Raw genomic sequence first — 20,480 nt, forward strand, 5'->3', positions numbered from 1 at the left:
TTAGGTCCTTGTATTGTATTGCAACAACTGAATGTGAACTATTAAGCATGACCTTTTGAACTGTGCTAGAACTGTTGAACGTGGGACCACCTTATGACTGACTGTAATTCGAGAAATCTGTACAGCTATGATTCGGACTGAACTGTTATATATATTGACGGACATCATTGAATGATCGGACCCTTGAACTCGAATTATATACGTGAACTGTTTGTGTGTGGGACTTCTGAAATTAAGAACCCATATTAGCTTGTAAAGATGAACTACTGCGTATGAATTTGCGAACGAATGCTCACATGCTAATTGATTTTAGACTCACACCTGTACATATGTTCCCATGCGTGTAATACTATTAGGACTGTCAGGTATGGACTGTGGTTAATGAATCTTTCGAGATTTACTATTTGATGCGGACTATGTACAACACCGTAATGCCTTATGTTAACAATTACCTATGCTATGAAAACTGTTTGGACTCATGTACATGTTCGCATACCTTTGCTTAAGGATGTTACTAGACTGGATAGACTTATGACTTTCTACCTTAACTATCGTATCTGGGGAAAACTATTGTGTATTGTACATTGAACTTGTGAATCCGTATTGGGAATATTAGTAGACTCTGAAAGTGCACATATATGACTGTACCTTTGCTCGGACTGATTGGTATATAATTTGTCGATAACTTAACCATTGGGACTATGACTCCAGAATTGTGTGACTGAATAAAGACCCCGACTAATAAACTCTTGACTGTGAATCGTGATTGTGGAAAATTGACATGACTGTTTGAATAGACCTGCGAGCCTATGCTCTAGTGACTGTATGACTGATTTGGAACCCTCGTAGGGCAACTCCCTATTATGTGTCCGAGAATCTCGCGTAATGTATTACTGTATGCCATATGCCTATATGAAAGATTTATTTGGAAGTTGCTATACTGACTGTGATGTTTACCCCTCGATGTGAATAACTGCATTGCCTGTAAACTTAATGGGAGGAACACGTTGTATGTGATCTGTACTGCTTCGATATGAATTATAATGATACCAGACCCTGATGTAAGTTTGACAATAAATGGACTCAGACTAATTGCGAAACTACTGACTATGTACTGAAATGACTGGAGTATGAAACTGCTACCTGATCTGATCTGATAGAACCATGGGTTGATGAAACCCGTTGTGTAACTAATAGAACTTCTGTTTGATGCTTGTGCTTCGAACTCTTACTTATTATGATTGGGCAGAACTGGCATCTGAAATGACCTAGTCTAACTTTCATCGATTTGACTTGAGAAAACTCTTATTGAGAACTATTACCTGATTTACTTACAATATGGGGAAACTGGGTACATGACATGTGATTACTTACCCGGTATTACCGTTATGATTATGAACTTGTTTGACTAGGGAATGATTGTTTTGGTGATTACCGTGCTTCAGAACTGATGGGATTTATTGACAACAGACTGGTTTTGATTATGAACCCTCACTATCTGGAAGTATATGTAATCAGTATGACTGCTTCCGTATTGATACGTAGTATGATCGAATCTGTAAGGACTGAAACTGATGAATAGTATGTGAATGATTACTTCAGAACTCTGCCTACTGCTATGGAAGTAATGTACAAATTCGCCTTATGTTTCCAATAACTTCCGAATGAACTGGACTGACTGTGATGGATTACCGAATTAAGGACAAATTGAACAAAGACCAGATGAATGACTCAGAAGTGAATGAATCGAATCTCTGTAACTTAACGGGGGAAATTACTTATGAAATGAGGCCAGTGCAATCTATAACCCCGATAAGTACTTGGTATAAGTAGTGTGATTACTACTACAGTAAAGTTGTGTGCAACTGTATTCATGTTTTGTGTCACGAAATAAGTTTTGTCTCGGAAATGCTATATGCTGTTTACTGAATGATTGTTTGATTCCTGATATCTATCCGTGACTCTTAATATTATGTGGTATATGTTAGCTGCCCGGTATTGGAGGTTCCTTATGGAACTTATATCTGTCTGCACTTTGTTACCCATACCGGAGGCCTTGTCATGGGGGCTCAGCATCTATTCTGTTCTGTTACTCGGATTTGGGATTCCTTTATGGAACTGGTCATTCATGGCCATCATGTATCTGTTCTGTATCTGCCACATCTGTATATGTACTATGTCTGCTATATCTGTAACTATCTGTATCTGTACTATATCTGCCATGTCAGTATCTGTTCTATAATTGCTTTGGTAGTGCTAATGAATGTGCCATGTATGCTTAAGTAAGGATTCTGGCATCTATGTATGATCTAGTCAAGAATATAAAAATGAACATGTATCTGAATTTGTTCCTGACTCTAAAATCTGACTAGGTATAAGACTTTGTTTTAATGCGGACCCTAATCTCTGTATATGATTTATGATCCTGCTTCTGTGCATTGCCGAGATTGAGATTGGGTCATATGCTCCTGTTATAGAGTGAAAGTTACCTTTATGATAGGCATCATCTCTGTTGTCATATGTTAATTCAAGTTTGGAGGACCAAACTCTTTGTAAGGAGGGGAGACTGTAACAACCCTCGTCACTGATTACTGATTAGCCGCTGATTACTGCTAAACTGAGACTGATTACTATTGGTAATCGAACTGACTGAAATCCAGAACTAACTGACTGACTGTATCTGTTTAAAAGCATTGTCTATCTGTTTGACTGCCAAATTTTCTGTTTATGTCATATGCATTAAACTACAAATTGAAGGCCTTATCGGCGGCCAAATCTGAAATTGATTGATGTTTGTGACCATTGGAATTTATATGATTTTTTTGGCATATTTATCTAAAATGTGATTTAGTATGACTAAATTAGATTAAATAGTGGTCAATTACAAGAGTTGGACTTATTTACTATTCTACCACTTAGTGGCCCACTATATGGACCATCTTTGAATCATATTACACTTCATTCAAAACATTTCCTCAGCTCATTTTTGAGAGCATAACCGAACTAGAGAGAGAGAGGAGATAACTTGATTTCATTGTGAATTGGCTTAGAGAACTTGAAGATTTGAAGTGTAGATTGCCCATTTGAGCTTCATTTCTTGAACTACAAGACCTAAGGTAGTGTAATTACCCTCTTGTTATGAATTGAGCTTGTTCTTGCATGATTCATGTCAAAAGTAGTGATTTGAGTATAGAACTAGCTTAAGTTGTTGAAATGAAGCTTAATTGTTGCATGCATGTTTATATCGCTAAGTTTTGAGGTTGTAGTTCATAATTCCTCACATGCATGTTCATGTCTTGAGAGTAGATCATGAATTCATCATGTTTTTGGAAGTTTAGACTCATTTGAACTTACTTTGGAGCTTTGAAGTTGATTAAAGCCATGCATGTCACATTTGAGTTGTTGTTCTTGAAACTTGGTTTGAAATCATGTTTAATTGAACTACCTTTGGGCTTTGATTTCTCAAATTGATCTTTGAAACATGCTATACTATGAGTTTTGAAGTGTTTTCCAGAAAATTAGCCCAAAAGGATCGAATTTGATGCATTGGAACTTGATTTGAGCATTGGAGTTCAAATCTGGATTTTCCAGATTTTGGTCTCCCGCTCGAGCGGGAAAAGTGGCGCTCGAGCGGGGAATTCGAGCTCCCAGCATCTTGCACTGTTTTACAGTCCGCTCGAGCGGATTAATGTACGCTCGAGCGGAGACCTTTGTCAGTATGTCCGCTCGAGCGGAGAAACCCACGCTCGAGCGGGAACTCTGATTTTCTGAAAATGCTTTCTGAGTGCATCTTTGCATCCTCTTCCCATTCTAGGCATTCTTAGGCCTAGTTTAAGACATCTTAATGAGGACATAGATGTAGAACACACCAAGGCAAATTAGGGGTGAAGTTATTATCTTTCCCAACTGTGTAGCTTAGTGTGTGTTCGATCTGTTGACTGTGTAGGGTTGACTTCCGAGGAGACGCTCTAGCTTACTATAGCCCAGAACTCTGTGAGTAACATCTGTGTAAAGATATGTTCAAAATGATTATCTTCTGAACAATTGAACTGTACTGCTTTCTGAACTGATTACTGTTAACTGAATGAATGTATGTCCTATATTCTGAACTGTATTGTGGCATCCTTAGCACCTACTGTTTACTGATACTGCTACAGAGATCTCTGTCGGTTCCCATGTTGGAACCACTACTGTTTACTGATATGATGGCCATCATTCACTGTTTGGTCTATTAAGACCTGGTCTGTTAAGACCTACTGTACTGTTTAGCTATTGGATGTACCACATATGACTGTTATAATCTGTGAAACTTGGAGCAAAGTGCTGCACGGAACTAAGTGCTACAGAGTGAGCCACCTCTAGAATCTGTGTGAGACACCTCTTGAGTCCATAAGAACTGTACCGTTACTGTACTGTTACTGTTACTGTTACTGTTACTGCTACTGTACTGTTACTGTACTGCTACTGTACTGTTACTGTTACTGTTACTGTTACTGTTACTGTACTGTTACTGTACTGTTACTGTTACTGTTACTGTACTGCCACTGTACTATTATTGTTACCGTTACTGCTACTGTACTGACACTGCTACTAGTACTGCTAACGGATGTGCCACGTACGATTACTATGATTTCTAAATGACTGTTACGGCATCAAATATGAGCCACAAACTGACTGACCGATATACTGAATCAGTGGACTGTTTTAAATATTGAAAAGACATTCATCCTAAACCTCTTTACGTATTATGTTATTCACTGGGCTTTAGCTCACTGCTCATATATATATGTAGGTGTTCAGGCACCGGACCGCTACTAGGAGCGTCAAGCTAGCTTTTGTTTTGTCAGCCAACCACTGTGCCTCACCGTGAGGTTTCAGGCCGTTCAAGCTTCGGCTTTGGGGTGTTTTAATATTCCTCGTCTGTCTTTGTAACTGTTTTGTTTACTGTATAGACTGTATAGACTATTACTGTACTGTTTAATCGGGATTAGATCCCTGTTCTTAATGATTATACTTGTATGTGTAGACTGTCACAGCTCATTGGACATTGTTTATTTACTGTATTGGCTTCCGCCAGGCCCTGTACTCTGTTTTACTGGATTACTGTTAGGCAGGCCTTCGGTAATCTCGGATTACTGGCCGGTTACGGTGCTAAACCCATACGGCCGGGTTTGGGTCGTAACAGAAGGACATTCCATATGCATCAGCTGTAGGGAGCTTGATGTATGCCCATACATGTACCAGGCCAGATATTAGTTTTGCAGTTGGAATGTTGGGAAGATTCCAAAGTAATCCTGAAATGGAACATTGGAAAGCAGTAAAGAAAGTTATGAGATATCTTCAGGGAACAAAGGATTATATGCTCACCTATAGGAGATCAGAACAGTTGGAAGTTATCGGATACTCAGACTCAGATTTTGTTGGTTGCCTTGATAGTAGAAAATCTACATCGGGTTTTGTTTTTCTACTAGCTAGTGGAGCAATTTCATGGAAAAGTGTGAAGCAGTCCACTATTGCTTCATCTACTATGGAGGCTGAGTTTGTGGCATGCTTTGAGGCTACAAATCATGCTTTATGGTTGCGAAATTTCATCTCAGGACTTGGTGTTGTTGACTCAATTGCCAGGCCGCTGAAGATATATTGTGACAATACCGCAGCAGTTTTCTTCTCTAAGAATGGAAAGTACTCCAGTGGTTTCAAACACATGGAAGTAAAGTACTTGGTTGTTAGAGAGAGAGTCCAGAAACAACAAGTGTTAATTGAAAACTTGAGCACCTCTCTTATGATTGCTGATCCATTCACAAAGGGATTGCCACCAAAGACATACAAAGAGCATGTTATTAGGATGGGTCTTTTAAGCAACCCTTGATGTGTATGGTTAATCATGAGTGCTTATTTTTTTAACACTATTTGCGCAATAATAATTTTGTTTCTATTTTTCCTGTTTCTAAAAGTGTGTACACATTATTTTGAATATTGATAAATAGGAAATGTCTTAACAAGACAAATTACAGGGGCCTTTCAGGCAAATAATTATATATCCCAATAAAGGACTGGGTTGGTGAAGGTTATCAATGGTGTGGTGCATAGAAGGAAATATGACATAAATGTTATATAACCGCTATGACTCACATTGGTGATCTGAAGTAATCACAGTATTATAGTTTCTAATATATCTGAACTTATTGGCTATTTTTTAAAATTCGTGATCACATGTCAAAGTTTTTAGTGTGGAATCCAATGAGTCAAAATTTTTTAAGTTGCATATTTTTGAAAAAACTCATAATTGCATCATAATCGGCTTAATGGGCCAAGTGGGAGAATGTTAGATTTATTTTTCTAGTGTGGCCCAATAGCCTACATATTTTCTACATGTTTTAATATATTTGGACTCCACAAATAGATAAAGCCAATATTTGAGATCAAGTTCAGTAAATATAATTTTAATATAATCACTCTTCTAAGATAAGAAGGAAACCTTGATAGATTAGGAATTCTTTTGATAGAGTTTATCTGGCCATCTTCTCTCCTCTATATAAGGATGGGTGACTCCCCTTTCATATCATGAGTATTTTTCCATCACTTTAAGTTTTATAGTCATCCTAATTAAGAGAGGCAGAGAGAAGAAGGTGAGCCAAAATTAAAGGTTCAACTCTAAGGGGTATTTTCTCAACTTCTCTAATTCAATGGCTGACAAAGGTATATTCGTTTTATTCTTGAGTTGTATTGAATTCAAGATCCTGTAAAGTTTAATTCCGCATTATTATTATGGTTACATGTATTATTAAATCTTACACTACAATTATATAAAAAATAAAATTACAGATTTATGGTGCTAACATTACCTCCCGCGGCCCTTAAAAATGATGTTTACTTGAATTTTTGAAGGGCCGAACCAAGTACATGACTAACCTAAGCAGCAAAGTGTTTCGAATGATATAACAACACCAATAAAGTGCTTCGAATGAGCATGAAATTATGACTAGATGTTGCGAATTATATATATACGCATTGAAGGGATATTATTGCAGAAAAGTTTCGAAGGATAACCACATATTTTTAAGACAAAGCCAATGATTCACCTTAGCAAACTGTTACACATGCTAAATAACCAGCTTCGAATGTGGTATAGAGGACTAAAATTATCATTCGAAGGTCGAAAATGCCAACAAATGACGAATTACATCCTTGGAAATACTCGGCAAAGCTTCGAAGGTTCACAATTATCACTATTTTTTCTTCGAAGTTGTTGATGCAAGATGGAGTGCTTTGAAGCTTACAAAATTATGGCAAAAGGGCTTTCGAAGCAACTTTTGGCCAACATTGTGGTTATTCAAATTTTGTATGTTTTGGTTCACACATAATTCATGAAAATATTAATTTTATGCTTTAAACCAATTATTAATTCTTCGAAGACACCAAAACCGTTGTTCTTCGAACCAACTTTTATAGGATACTAGTTACATTTTCATGTAACAAATGGCTATAAAAATAGTTATCAGTAAAGCCACTAATTATCATGCCAAAAATAGGTATTATTCGATAATTAATTAATTGCTATTTTACATATATTTGAAGGGAGGTGCACATTTCGAAAGCTTTCTTGTCCCATGTTACATTTCGAAGGTGTTTATTGATGACAAAACCACCCTTCGAAAGTCACATATGTTACTAAAGGATTAAAGTCGTCCTTCGAAAGTGCTCACGACATCTCTTCGAACTAAATCCAAAGAGCTGGATTATTATGAAATTAGTTTGGCATTTTAACAAGCCATTAATGGCTGTAAAAATGATATTTCAATGAATAATCTACTTCGAAGTGTCTTGAGGCATGCTTCGAAGGTAACCACAAAACCAAATGGTGATGGTTTTATGGATCAACTAATAACAACATTTTTGACTCAATATATTGCAATAACGAAATGTTATTTGTTAGCCATTCAATCAAAGTCAATGTTTGATGTGATCCACAAATCCAAAATGGATTTCGAACAACAAAAGTCAGGGTATAGTGTGACCATGAAAATTCATACTTTTTGACATTTTGAAAGATGTCAAAAAATTTGAATTCCTGAACAGTGGCTTGTTCATTATTTTTGACCATGTTTGTTTTAAAAACATGACTTTTGCCGAATAGATTTTCATAATTATTTGGCAAAGTGGATTGTTTTTCCATGTTAACCGTTAATGATTTATGAAAATCACCCATAGATATGTTATTTTTATTAATTGACTTTCTAAAAATTAGTTTTGAGGCCCCTCGAGCCATGCATGGAACATCATTCTTAGCCAAATTTGGCTCAAGAACATACTCTTTCGTTTTATTAATTTCATAATTTGACTCTTTAAAAACGGATTCTTGAACCCCCGAGCCATTGATGAAATCAATTCTTTGCTTTTCCTATTTTTAACCATGAATTTTTTTTGATAAAATTCACCAATTCCGCCCATTAAGGCCTCAGTTAAAGACTTGGTAATGAGAGTTGATAACTCATCATTCCATTGGCGAATTTCCATATCAAGTTGATGAATTTCTCTAATTAAATTGTGTCTTTTTTCTTCCACCAAATAATATTGTAAGGAATAAAAATTTATTTCATCAAGAAAATGGATCTCTTCTTGAAGATCCAAAATTTCTTGTTTACGCCAATAAATTTCATCTAGGCTATTTGAAATGGACAAATCCAATTCATTTTTCATTTATTACACTTGATGTCCCACTGGGCGTGCCAAAAATTGTTGGCTTATTTTTCCTACGAAGGAAAATATCATTAATACGAGCGTGCCAACAAGGATTGAAAAATCTTTACAGATTAAATTCAAGCCAATTATCAAGCGATTGCGTTGACGGTTCTTTTGCCTCAACAAAGAGGACTTCAAAATTGTCAAGTGTAGAAAAAAGAAAAATTAAAAGAAGAAAGAGGGACGGAGAAAGACGATTGAGTGAACAATCAAAGTAATAATTACTTACCTCTACTCCTATGCTTCGAAAAGGAAGTGCATAAAATGCTTCGAAATGGAAATGCTGAAAATAAATGCTTCGAAATATAAATCTATGTTAAACTACTCCTAAGATAAGGAAAATGACAAGAAATATTGAAATCAATTGTCTTTGATTATGAATTTTGGATCTTACAATGTAGCCATTAATGGCTATTTATAGAGAAAAAAATACAGCAATAAATACTTAGTAACTACCTATTTCTTCCATCTTCATTCTTGTCTTGCCATGTGTCCTTCCACTCATCCACTTCGTCCTTCATATTCTCCATCATCTCCATAACTTCTTTTAACTTCCAAATGAATAAGAGGATGCCACGTGTCCTACAATTATATAAAAAATAAAATTGCAGATTTATGGTGCTAACAAGTGTATATATGCTTATTGGGTGAGTATTTAAGTGAATGTAAATGTTCACATTCATTGAAGTTATTGTTGTTGTGTATTATCAGATTTTAATCTTTTGTATTTGATGATGTGTACTTCAACATTAGAGAGTATGTGATGGTTGCATGACGTGCAATATAGACTGATGATTGTATGATTATTACATAATGTAAATGTTTACATATCAATGATTAATATATGAGTTTTGTATGATTATTACATGGTGTAAATATTCACATTGTAATGAGTTATTGCTGCTTGTGAATTATCACATTGTAATGTGTTACAATGGGTGTTGTGATCATCACATTATTAATCAATGTTAATATTCACATTCAGAAATAGTCATACTAGTGCAAACAATAATGTATTATTTTACCAACATGCATTTGTAATGTGAAAGTTCACATAAACATTTATTTACCACAACTCACATTAAGCCAATGGTTATGTGTATACAAATATAAGCAACCACCAGTAATGTGGATGTTCACAGTGTCCACACTTCAATCGATGTGAATGTTCATAGCGTTACTTCTTCACGTCGGAGTAAGGTAGACGATTTAGGATTTTGAAAATGTGAGAGATTCTTCCTAGATTAAGGGAGAGATTTTTTTCCATAGAATAAATGAATGATTTTCTCCATGAAATAAGTGAGAGCTTTTCTCACTAGAATGGGGGAGAATTTTTTTTCATAAAATAAAGGACTATTATTGTTTTTAATTGTGTATTAATTTCAAAATGGAAACATGTCCAAAAAAATTGAAAGCGTGATTTGGTCATATTACGTTAGACATGACCAATGGAATATAAAAAACAAAATGGATTAATTGGAACATAACATTTAGGAATAGGACTTTCTGAAAAATGGCCCAAAAAATTATACTAAAATCAAGTAAGAATGGTATGAAATGTCATTTTTTGTAAATAGAACGCATTTGATTTAAAGTGAAATAAAATGATTGGCATCCATAATTTAAGTCACAGTGATATGGGAGAGTGTTACAGTTTTAATGATCTAATTATAACTTATTTTAATTTGAGTGTATGTCAAATTGTTTGGTGCAATTTTTATAGCTTATTAGTCAAATTTTTTTAAATAAGTTATAAAAAAATGATTATTTGAAAGTTGAAAAATACTTGGTGTTTTTAGTTTTTACTTTCTGATTACCAACTTTGTAACTTAAAATAAGTTTTACTAAACAGGGCCAAGTTACCATATGTTAATTTATTTTTTTTGATTTGTTGTAGACCTAAAACACATCTCTTTTGTCGTATCATTGTAGATGAATTGTAAGGCTTAAATTGTGAATTTTTAATATTTTTTATTAACAAACTGATTACATTATGTCACACTATTTTGTATAAAAAAATTTAAATATTTAATTTATATAACATCACTCATGATTATAACCTAGAAAATATAAGCCAAGTACTCAAAATAGGGGCGAGACATAATTATCTTCATGCCTCCCGCTAACTTTCAGTATACTGTAAAATGATATCAATAAGGGGAAATTTTATTATACACATATTTTGAAAGAAGTGTATTATAGTTATGTTATTTTTTTTAGTTATAATTAATTTTTTTTAATTATGTTAATATTTTAATTATAATTTATGAGATCTTTCATCATGTTTCATATGATATTTGGTTATGATTTTTTTTTAGTTATGATTCAGAAAGTATGAAGTTGTACTATTTTTTTTCTTAATCATAAGATGCATATGGTATACATACGTTGAGAGGTGTGTACCCTAATTTTTTCCTATTATAAATTCTTCAAATAATATTTATTTGTTATTTTATTTCACATTATATTCATGTATAAAAATTATATGTATGTATAAATTTATTTCATTTTAAAAGCAGTATAACTTATTATGTTATAGAGAAAATCACATAAAAATCATCAAATATTTTGGATAATTAGTTGAGGAATTATATAACTTAGGTTTGGCAATTCAGGTTGGGGCCAAAAAAAACATAAATAATAAAATGTTACATTCAAATCATAATTATTTCATTTTTTTTCTCAAAAAAAAAAAAATCTTTCCAAACGAATATTTTAGTCTCAAGCTAAAAAAGTCTTAACTCTAAAAAATCAACTAAAAAAGTTTTTTGCCATACACCAGCTAGGTCTCGTTTGTCAACTATACACTTTAGTCAAAATGTCAAAAAGTTATTAGAAGTTATCACACCACTCTCTACTTTTCTACATATCTTTTCGTGATGAGCTAAAAAATTATTAAAATAATTTGTTCTTAAACAAGACTTTAAGTATGTTGTAAGATTTTAGTAATCCTACTTGATTTTAATCTTATGTTAATCTAAAGTAATAAATGTCATATATAGCTGTGGAATCTTATGTTAATATAAAGTAATAAATGCTATATAGAGATGTGGAATTTTATGTTAATCTAAAATAATAAATATTATATATTGGCCTATTTTGACATTTAGGAAAAAAAACTAATTTATTAGTTTATTTACATCATATCACATTTCTATTTTTTTATATTTTTTTAAAAAAAGAGTCAAAAAATTAAAAAATTAGTTTTTTTTCTTACTTCCAAAAATAGGCCATAGATGTGGAATTATTCATTTTCAAGCCTAGTTTATCAACTATACATTTTAGCAAAAAAATTAAAAAGTTACCATAAGTTATCATATCATTCTTTTTATTTTTTTATAAATATTTTCATAGAAAGTCAAAAAGTTACTAAAATAGATTATTTCCAAACGAGACCTCATTTGTATTTTATTAGCCCTGTTTGGCAAGTTACTTTTTGAAGAATTTGGTTAAAACCCCTCATAATAAAATTTTATTGCATTAAGGACAAGTACAAAAAGTTTTCCTTAAAAATCAACAAATATAACTATTATCAAAATATTAAACTTTAAAATAATATAATTTTTGATGTAGATGTCAGTTTTTAATAAAATTGATATTTTTATAATTCTCTCATCAAGATTTATCAAATAAGATCCATATTGACTATGAAATTCGTTTTTTTTTTAAATTATTATCGTTAAAATTGATGTAAACAATAATAGTAACATATTATTTTATTTATGAAAAAATAAATAAATTGGGCTGTCTTTTTCACTAAATAAGGGCCCAATAGAGGGATTTTGACTAAAATTTTCTTACTTTTTATTTTATATTTTAGCTAAAATAGTTAATAAAGACAAAATATACTAAAATAATCAATAAAATAAAATGTCATGTTTAATCTATTATCATTTCACTTTTTCTCATACAAAAGTTAAAAATTTCAAAAAAAAATTCTAAACCAATATTTTAAGCCCAAGCTAAAAAAATCTTAATTCGAAAAATTAATTAAAAAATTTCTTGCCAAATGATAGCTAAGGCCTTGTTTGGCAAATGGTGATTTTAGTTAAAAAGTCAAAAAGTTACTAAAAAAATCAAAAAGTCAACAACCTATACCAAAAAGTCAAATATTTTATTTTTTTCTACTTTTTGAACATTTTTCGTAAAAAACTAAAAAGTTATTCCAAACATACTAATTTTTTTTTAATCATATTTAAGCCAAAAAATAATAAAGTTACTAAAAACACTTGTTCCCAAACGAGGCTTAACTGTGTCCGAGGTTGGTAGTTACTTTGATCATTTAGTGAATATATGGTGTTTTGAGAAGTTGATAAAAAATTAATTTTTTTATTTTTTTGACTTTCTGGTAACTTTTTTGACTAAAAAAGTTAATTTTTTTGTATTTTTTTGGTGTAAAAAAGTTAAAAAGGCAAAAAATTATTTTTAAGCAAGTTGCCAAATGACCCATATTGGAAGATTTTAGTAATCCCAATTGATTAATCTTATGTTAATCTAAAATAATAAATGTTATATATAAACCTATTTTGGTAATTAAAAAAAATTAATTTATTAGTTTATTTAGATCATTATCTTTTTATTTTTTGTATTTTTTTTAAAAGAATAAAATAAAAATCAAAAAGTTCCTACTTCCAAAAATAGGCCACATAGATGTGGAATTCTTCATATTCATTTGCATTTTATTAGCCCTGATTGGCAAGTTAGTTTTTTTTATTTTTTATTTTTTTGTTAAAACGGTCAAAGACAAAATATATTAAAATAATTAACCTTCATTTGAAATTTAGGTTTTTTTTTTTTGTCTTTTTAACTATTTTAGTCTGGGCTAAAAAGTGATGAACTTTTTGATTTTTTTTTAATTTTTGTGAGAAAAAAATAAAATGATTATGATTTGAATGCGACATTCTGTCTTATTAGCTTTTTAGTCTATTTTATCTTTTTTATGGCTAAAATAGCCCCAAAACAATATGTCAAGCATAGCTTTAATAAGACAAAATATCACATTTAATTTGTTAACATTTTATTTTTTTCTTTCACAATCGTCAAATCAACTAAAAAAATCAAATTATTTTCTCAATCACAATTATTTTAGCCAAGCAAACATAACCAAAAAAAATAAAAATTAGAATTAAATAATCAACAAAAATAGCCAATTTCTCAAACAAAGCCATTATCATTGGAATAATTTATTTTAATTTGAGAATCTATACCAGACTATTTGATACAACTTCTAAGAAAAGCTAATTATTTATAAGCTGGGAAAAGAGTATTTTTGATTTTTATTTTCTAATTATCAATTTTTAACTAACAATAAATTATACCAAATAACACCATTTTCAAATTGGGTGTTACATTTGATTGTTTTTAAAACAAAGAGTCTATTTGATTAACTTTTTACAACTTTCTTTTTAATCAAAATAATATTATAATCAACAAGAAGAAGTCTTAGACATAAAACCGTAACTAAAGTGAAAATGAATAATGTTTGAGGGCCACAATTTTTGTGGCTCAAATGGTTCAAAACTGTCAAAACGACGTCGTTTTGAGCACAAAACATGCCAAAACGACATCGTTTTGACAGTTTTGAGCCATTTGAGCTACAAAAATTATGACCCTCTACCATTGCCCAGTGAAAATACCATAGAATTTTTCCTATTATATATACCATACATATCCACAAATTATTTTCCTTCTCTCTATAGCAAGATTTGATAAGCTGGAGTTCTTGGCGGCTGGCTCTAAGTCAACTGGACTTATCATTCACATATAGTCAAGCCAAGAAAGAGGATTAGAGTAATCTCTCTCTCTCTCTCTCTCTCTCTCTGTATGTATATATATATATGGTGTTTGTGAGGAAGAAGAAAGAGGGGTTTCCTGTTTGGGAGAGAAAATGGCAGGTGGGTCATTTGGACCATCAGGTGTCTCAAAAGAGAGAGCTGGGCAATACCAAGGCAGGGTCACCGCCTATGTCGTCATTTCTTGTATTGTCGCCGCCACCGGTGGCTCAATCTTCGGCTACGACATCGGAATTTCTGGTTTGTTTCATTTCATTTTACTCCAATCATGTTTCTGTTTTTTCTTCTGTTTTTTGTTTTTGTTTTGGTAGGATGAAAATAGAATACCTACCCAGAATCAAACTAAACACAAGATTTTATGACATGGCCAACGATGTTTTTTTTTCTTCTTTTTTTTAACAATTGGGAATAAGGAAGGAGAAACAAATTATTTTGAAAATTAATTTTTTTAATTAATTTTTTTATTATAAAAAAAAGACGTGTAGAAAGTAGAGGGAATTAATTTCTTATAGTATTTTTTTAACTCGTAAAATAAATTGTCTAAATAAACGTAACGGCCAGATTTGAATTTGAGAATCACGGTTAGTAAACAGCGTCTCGTTTGGTTGGCTAATCAACTGTTTGGAGAGAAATTATTTAATATTTTTTGAGTAAGACTAGATAGTGTTCTTAAATGGGTAATTATTAATCTAAATTATGAAATTTACTATTTTGTGTTAGAGATTTAGGAATATTGAATAACTTCTGGATAAAGTAGGAGATAAAAGGAAGGTAATATCTGGTCCCATATAGATTTTAGTCTGGTATTTTTTTGCTCACTACTAAAATTATATGAAAATTAAATAGGAAAAATAAGCAATTAAGGCTCAGTTTGGCGATAGGTAAAAATTTACATTTATTTTTAAACTTTTTATTTTTATAATTTGTGTTAAACTATGTATGAGCTAGGGATATCCTCTGTCCCCAAAATTCTTTTACTCCTGGTCCCCAATGCACTGGGAATCTCGAGGCACGATTGTGTGGATGGAAATGCATTGGGAACAAGAGACAACGTGCCCAAATTTAATGTCAAATAGATGGACCCTTCAAATTACTCCCTCCTGAAGATGGATTGTGAGATGCATGCATCATCAAAAATTGACAACTTAATCAAATGGAAATATTGTGTTAATCAAGCATGCGTATGTGTATACGTCAATGGAAGAAGAGGTACAGAAATAGACAGACAAAGCTGAGCTAATAATTAATGGTACAAACCTACCATAGAACTCTAACGGTACCTAGTCATTTAACACAATCAACACAAATAATAAGACATCTTCGCACCAAACATTTTTGTTTTTTTGTTTTGTTTTGTTTTGTTTTTAACAGGAGGGGTGACATCATCGAATGGATTCCTTCAGAAATTCTTCCCAGTAGTGTACCAGAATGAAATGCATGCTCATGAAAACAACTACTGCAAGTACAACAACCAAGGCCTAGCTGCATTCACATCTTCCCTCTATCTTGCCGGTCTGGTGGCATCACTTGTGGCATCTCCTATTACACGAAAGTACGGGCGTCGTGCAAGCATAATCTGTGGTGGGCTTAGCTTCATTATTGGAGCAACTTTAGATGCTTCGGCCATCAACCTTGCAATGCTCATCTTGGGTAGGATCATGCTTGGCGTTGGCATAGGATTCGGAAATCAGGTAAAAATTGCTTTTTCCTGCAATTATTTTTTCATGGATCAGTATTTAATACGCTTTAGTAGGAGTCTCGTGCACTGAATCGACCTTAAAAAAAATTTAAAATTATTATATAACCCATTATGAAAAATTAGCTTGGAAACTTTGACCCATGGTTAAAAGTAATGACCTCAGCCCACTGGTCCACCCCATTCAACATGCTGCCCATTCCTTTATTTTTTCACTTTTTTTATCCATCATATTTTTTTTCAGTACAATGATACTTGACACTCAACATTAGAATTACATTATTGATATGTGCTCTAACAAAGAAATTTTAGAACTACAAGGAATCGAATATCTTGTTAGAAAGTTAGCAAAGACGGAGAAAGATAATGCATATCCATTACTCTTACCTGTTTGTGAAATTAGCATTATTTTTACTAGTCATGACTGCAAGTACAAAGAGCTTTTTCAGTGATGAAGATCAATGGATAAATGATTGTTTAGTGACATACATTGAAACCGATATTTGATAGTATTGGTAATGAGGTTATTTCATGCCAATTCCAAAATATGAAACCTCATCAAGCACAATTGTAAAAATGCATATATTTGTGGTTTTTGACAAAAACAATTAGCATCAATGTGTTAGTATTACTTTTGTTTATGATATGACAATTTGTGTTCAAGTTTTTGCATGACCCATCAACAAAAATTCTTAAGCTGCCACTCATATTCAATACATGTATTCTTTAATTTTTAAAACTTTAAGCTCAAAATTGAGGTGGACATGTAAACTAGTAACACTCCTCTGTGGAAAAACACCAAATGTTCAAAAAGAAGAAATTAAAAAAAAGATCATGACTTGCTTCTCTTCACAAATTCAACAGATAATTTAGACGTTACATTATTGTTTATTCTATTTTATTATTGTTTGAAGGCGGTTCCTTTATATTTGTCTGAAATGGCGCCTAGCCATCTCCGAGGAGCCCTAAACATGATGTTTCAGTTAGCAACAACACTAGGCATCTTCACAGCAAACATGATCAACTATGGAACAGAGAAGCTCAATCCATGGGGTTGGAGGCTCTCCCTAGGCCTGGCTGCAGCACCGGCTCTAGTAATGACCATTGGAGGAATATTTCTTCCAGAGACACCAAACAGCCTAATTGAGCGTGGATTGACAGAAAAGGGGAAGGAAGTTCTAGAAAAAATTAGGGGAACCGAGAATGTCCAAGCAGAGTTACAAGACATAGTTGACGCAAGCGAGTTAGCAAATTCGATTAAACATCCCTTTAGAAACATCCTAGAGAGGAGGAATAGGCCTCAGTTGGTCATGGCGATTTTTATGCCGACATTTCAGATCCTCACGGGGATCAATTCAATCCTTTTTTATGCACCAGTTTTGTTTAAGAGTTTGGGTTTTGGAGGGCATGCTGCGCTCTACTCTTCAGCGTTGACTGGAGCGGTTTTGGCTTCATCCACGGTGGTGTCTATTATGACAGTTGATAAGTGGGGTAGGAGAGCGTTGCTGATTGGCGGAGGAATTCAAATGATTATATGTCAGGTAAATAGTTAACAGCATTTATGAATACTTTCAGAAAACATGATATACTCAATGAGACTCTCTGCATTTGGTACATTCAATGAACTTTAATAGTTGGGTAGTTTCAAACGACTCTTTTTAGTTAATGAGCCACTTTTTGTAACGTAGTTACTATTCCTCTCATTGTGCAATACTTGAACAATAACTGTAACAGAAACATGGACACAAGTTCTCAATAAAATTTTGAGAGAATTGTTAATTATATGAACAATTTACTCTTCCTAGAATCAACATCTTACCAGAACTTAGCCTCTATTTTGCATAGACTTTTGTGCAGATATGCATCTAAGTGTCCAATTCATCTAATTCACAGGAAGAGTGCAGGAAGGGAGCGACACCAAGCTGAGCGACAAGGAGAGAAAACCCTTGTCCAAGGAAACTAGGAGACAACACCCTTTATCTCACATTTGTGTCTCATTCTGTGAATTTCATCTGTGCACATGCATAACATGAGGTTTTATGCACAGTTTTCTGGTTAACTTGAACTGCAAAACATGCTTGTTAGGTGAATGTCCAACTGCACGTGTCAGATACATATGCATACCCAGATGTCGAATGTTCAATACTAGTACTTCATACATTTAGAAGAGTCCATGTAATATAGCTTAATCTCACCTGATAACACTCTTTGCCTGTGAAACAGGTCATAGTGGCCATAATCTTGGGACTCAAGTTCAGCAGTGACAAGGGACTCTCCAAAAGCTTCTCAATCCTAGTGGTGGTGGTGATTTGCCTCTTCGTGGCGGCTTTCGGGTGGTCGTGGGGCCCACTAGGATGGACCGTGCCGAGTGAGATATTCCCACTAGAAACCAGATCAGCAGGGCAGAGCATCACAGTGGCTGTCAACCTCCTCTTCACCTTTGCCATAGGCCAGTCTTTCCTCTCCCTCCTCTGTGCTTTCAAATTCGGAATTTTCCTGTTCTTCGCCGGTTGGATCACTGTCATGACCATCTTTGTCTACATATTCTTGCCTGAAACAAAGGGAGTACCCATTGAAGAGATGATATTCGTGTGGAGAAAGCATTGGTTTTGGAGAACAGTTGTACCTGAGATTCCAGAGGCTGATGAGAGTTATGGTACAACATTAAGAAACGAGTAAAACAGTTGGGAGTTAGTGAGCCCATAGGCTGAGCTGCTTGTTTACAAAATGTACTTTGAAAAACACCTAACGCTGTTTGGTAGGGATTTGGGAAAGGATTTGGAAAGGGAAAGAGAAAAGATAGGTGGAATAAGAATAAAGTATACTTATATTTCATTTAGTTTTACACATTTTTTCTCTATCTATTTTCAAATCCTTTTACAAATCTCCTAACCAAACACAGCATGAAGGTACCGACACAATGAACTATCATAAATGATTAATTTCACTTTTATTTCCTCAATTGTTGTCAATTTTTCTATTTCATCCTTTGTACTATCAATATCATGTATTTAGAATTCATTTGAGAAGTGATTTTTTTAGTAGTTTTTTAGCTAAACTATGAGATGAAAAAAATAAAATAAAAATAAAAATACTGGAATGTTTGAGAATGATTTTTTTTGACTTTTTCACTAAAAAAACTTGTAAAAAAAATAAAGAGAAAGGAATTTTTGACCTTTTTTTGTATGACTTTGTAGTCTTTTGTGTTTTTTTATTTTTTTATAATTTTGTTGACTCTTTAACTAAAATGTTAAGTTGTCCAACCAACAGTTAATTTCATGTACTATTAGTTTCATGTATCAAAACCAAATGGGTGAAAACATGCATTTTATGTGGTAGGGGGATATCGATGTCAATGTACTCATAATCCTATCCCCAATATGCTGGAATGTGTCATGTGTAGTCCATATGAATTATGTATAAAATTTTAACCCTGTTTTATTGTTATTATTATTATTTAATCCGAACTCGTTAACACATTTTTAAATAAGACAACTTTATATCCACTTATTGTAATTGTAAGGTTGGTTCTTAAAAAGGGGTGTTCGGTTCAAATTAAGTAAGTTATTTATAGTTTAATTTTGAAATTTGTGGCAAATTATTTATGTTCTACTTATAACATATTAAATAGAAAATAACTTAAATAAATTAAAAAAAATTAATTATTTAAAAACTGATGTAAGGACGGTTTTGACTTCTATCTTTTAATTATTAAATTATGACTTATAATAAATTATACCAAACAATCCATGGCATGTGACGGTTTGTAATAAAGAGTATTATTATAAAGGTTCTGTGATTTGCATAATCTACATGAGAATGCTATGGTGTAGAAATATTCCCCCCGTGATTCACAAGATACTCTATGTTTGGTTGAGGTGGATCTCACAAAGACGGCGTAAAAATAAAAAAAATTCTATACCTCCGTTTGAAAAGTGGGTTAACTTTTTGATTTTTTTAATTTTTTTTGGTTATTTTAACTTGGTACTAAAAAGTTTAACTTAGAAAGGACTTTTTAACTTTTTTAACTTTTTGATGAGGTGTCTTCATGTTAAATGACTAAACTGCCCTTCAAATAATTTGGCTATTTCAACTCCTTGCCGTTGAGGGTCCACGTCAGCGTCATTGTTCCGGTTTTTTTTTTTTTTTTGTATTAGGCGTCTTTTTATGGTTTTTCTCTTTTTTTTTGAATTTATATTTTTGTCATTTTTTATTTTGTATACATTAATTTGTTCTTTTTTTTAATTTAC

General features: G+C 32.8%; 1 protein-coding gene across 1 annotated transcript; it reads left to right on the top strand.

Annotated features, from left to right (window-relative positions):
- The first annotated feature begins 14,367 nt into the window (after positions 1–14,367).
- LOC114309925 (sugar carrier protein A) lies at positions 14,368–19,192 on the top strand. Its single transcript, XM_028255796.2, has 4 exons — positions 14,368–14,774; positions 15,906–16,225; positions 17,145–17,771; positions 18,454–19,192. The coding sequence occupies exons 1-4, from the start codon at positions 14,630–14,632 to the stop codon at positions 18,907–18,909; spliced, it is 1,548 nt and encodes a 515-aa protein (XP_028111597.2). The 5' UTR covers positions 14,368–14,629; the 3' UTR covers positions 18,910–19,192.
- The last annotated feature ends 1,288 nt before the right edge of the window (positions 19,193–20,480 follow it).

This window comes from Camellia sinensis, chromosome 5, assembly GCF_055761805.1.
Source record: "Camellia sinensis isolate YWXY chromosome 5, ASM5576180v1, whole genome shotgun sequence".
Classification (NCBI taxonomy): Eukaryota; Viridiplantae; Streptophyta; class Magnoliopsida; order Ericales; family Theaceae; genus Camellia; species Camellia sinensis.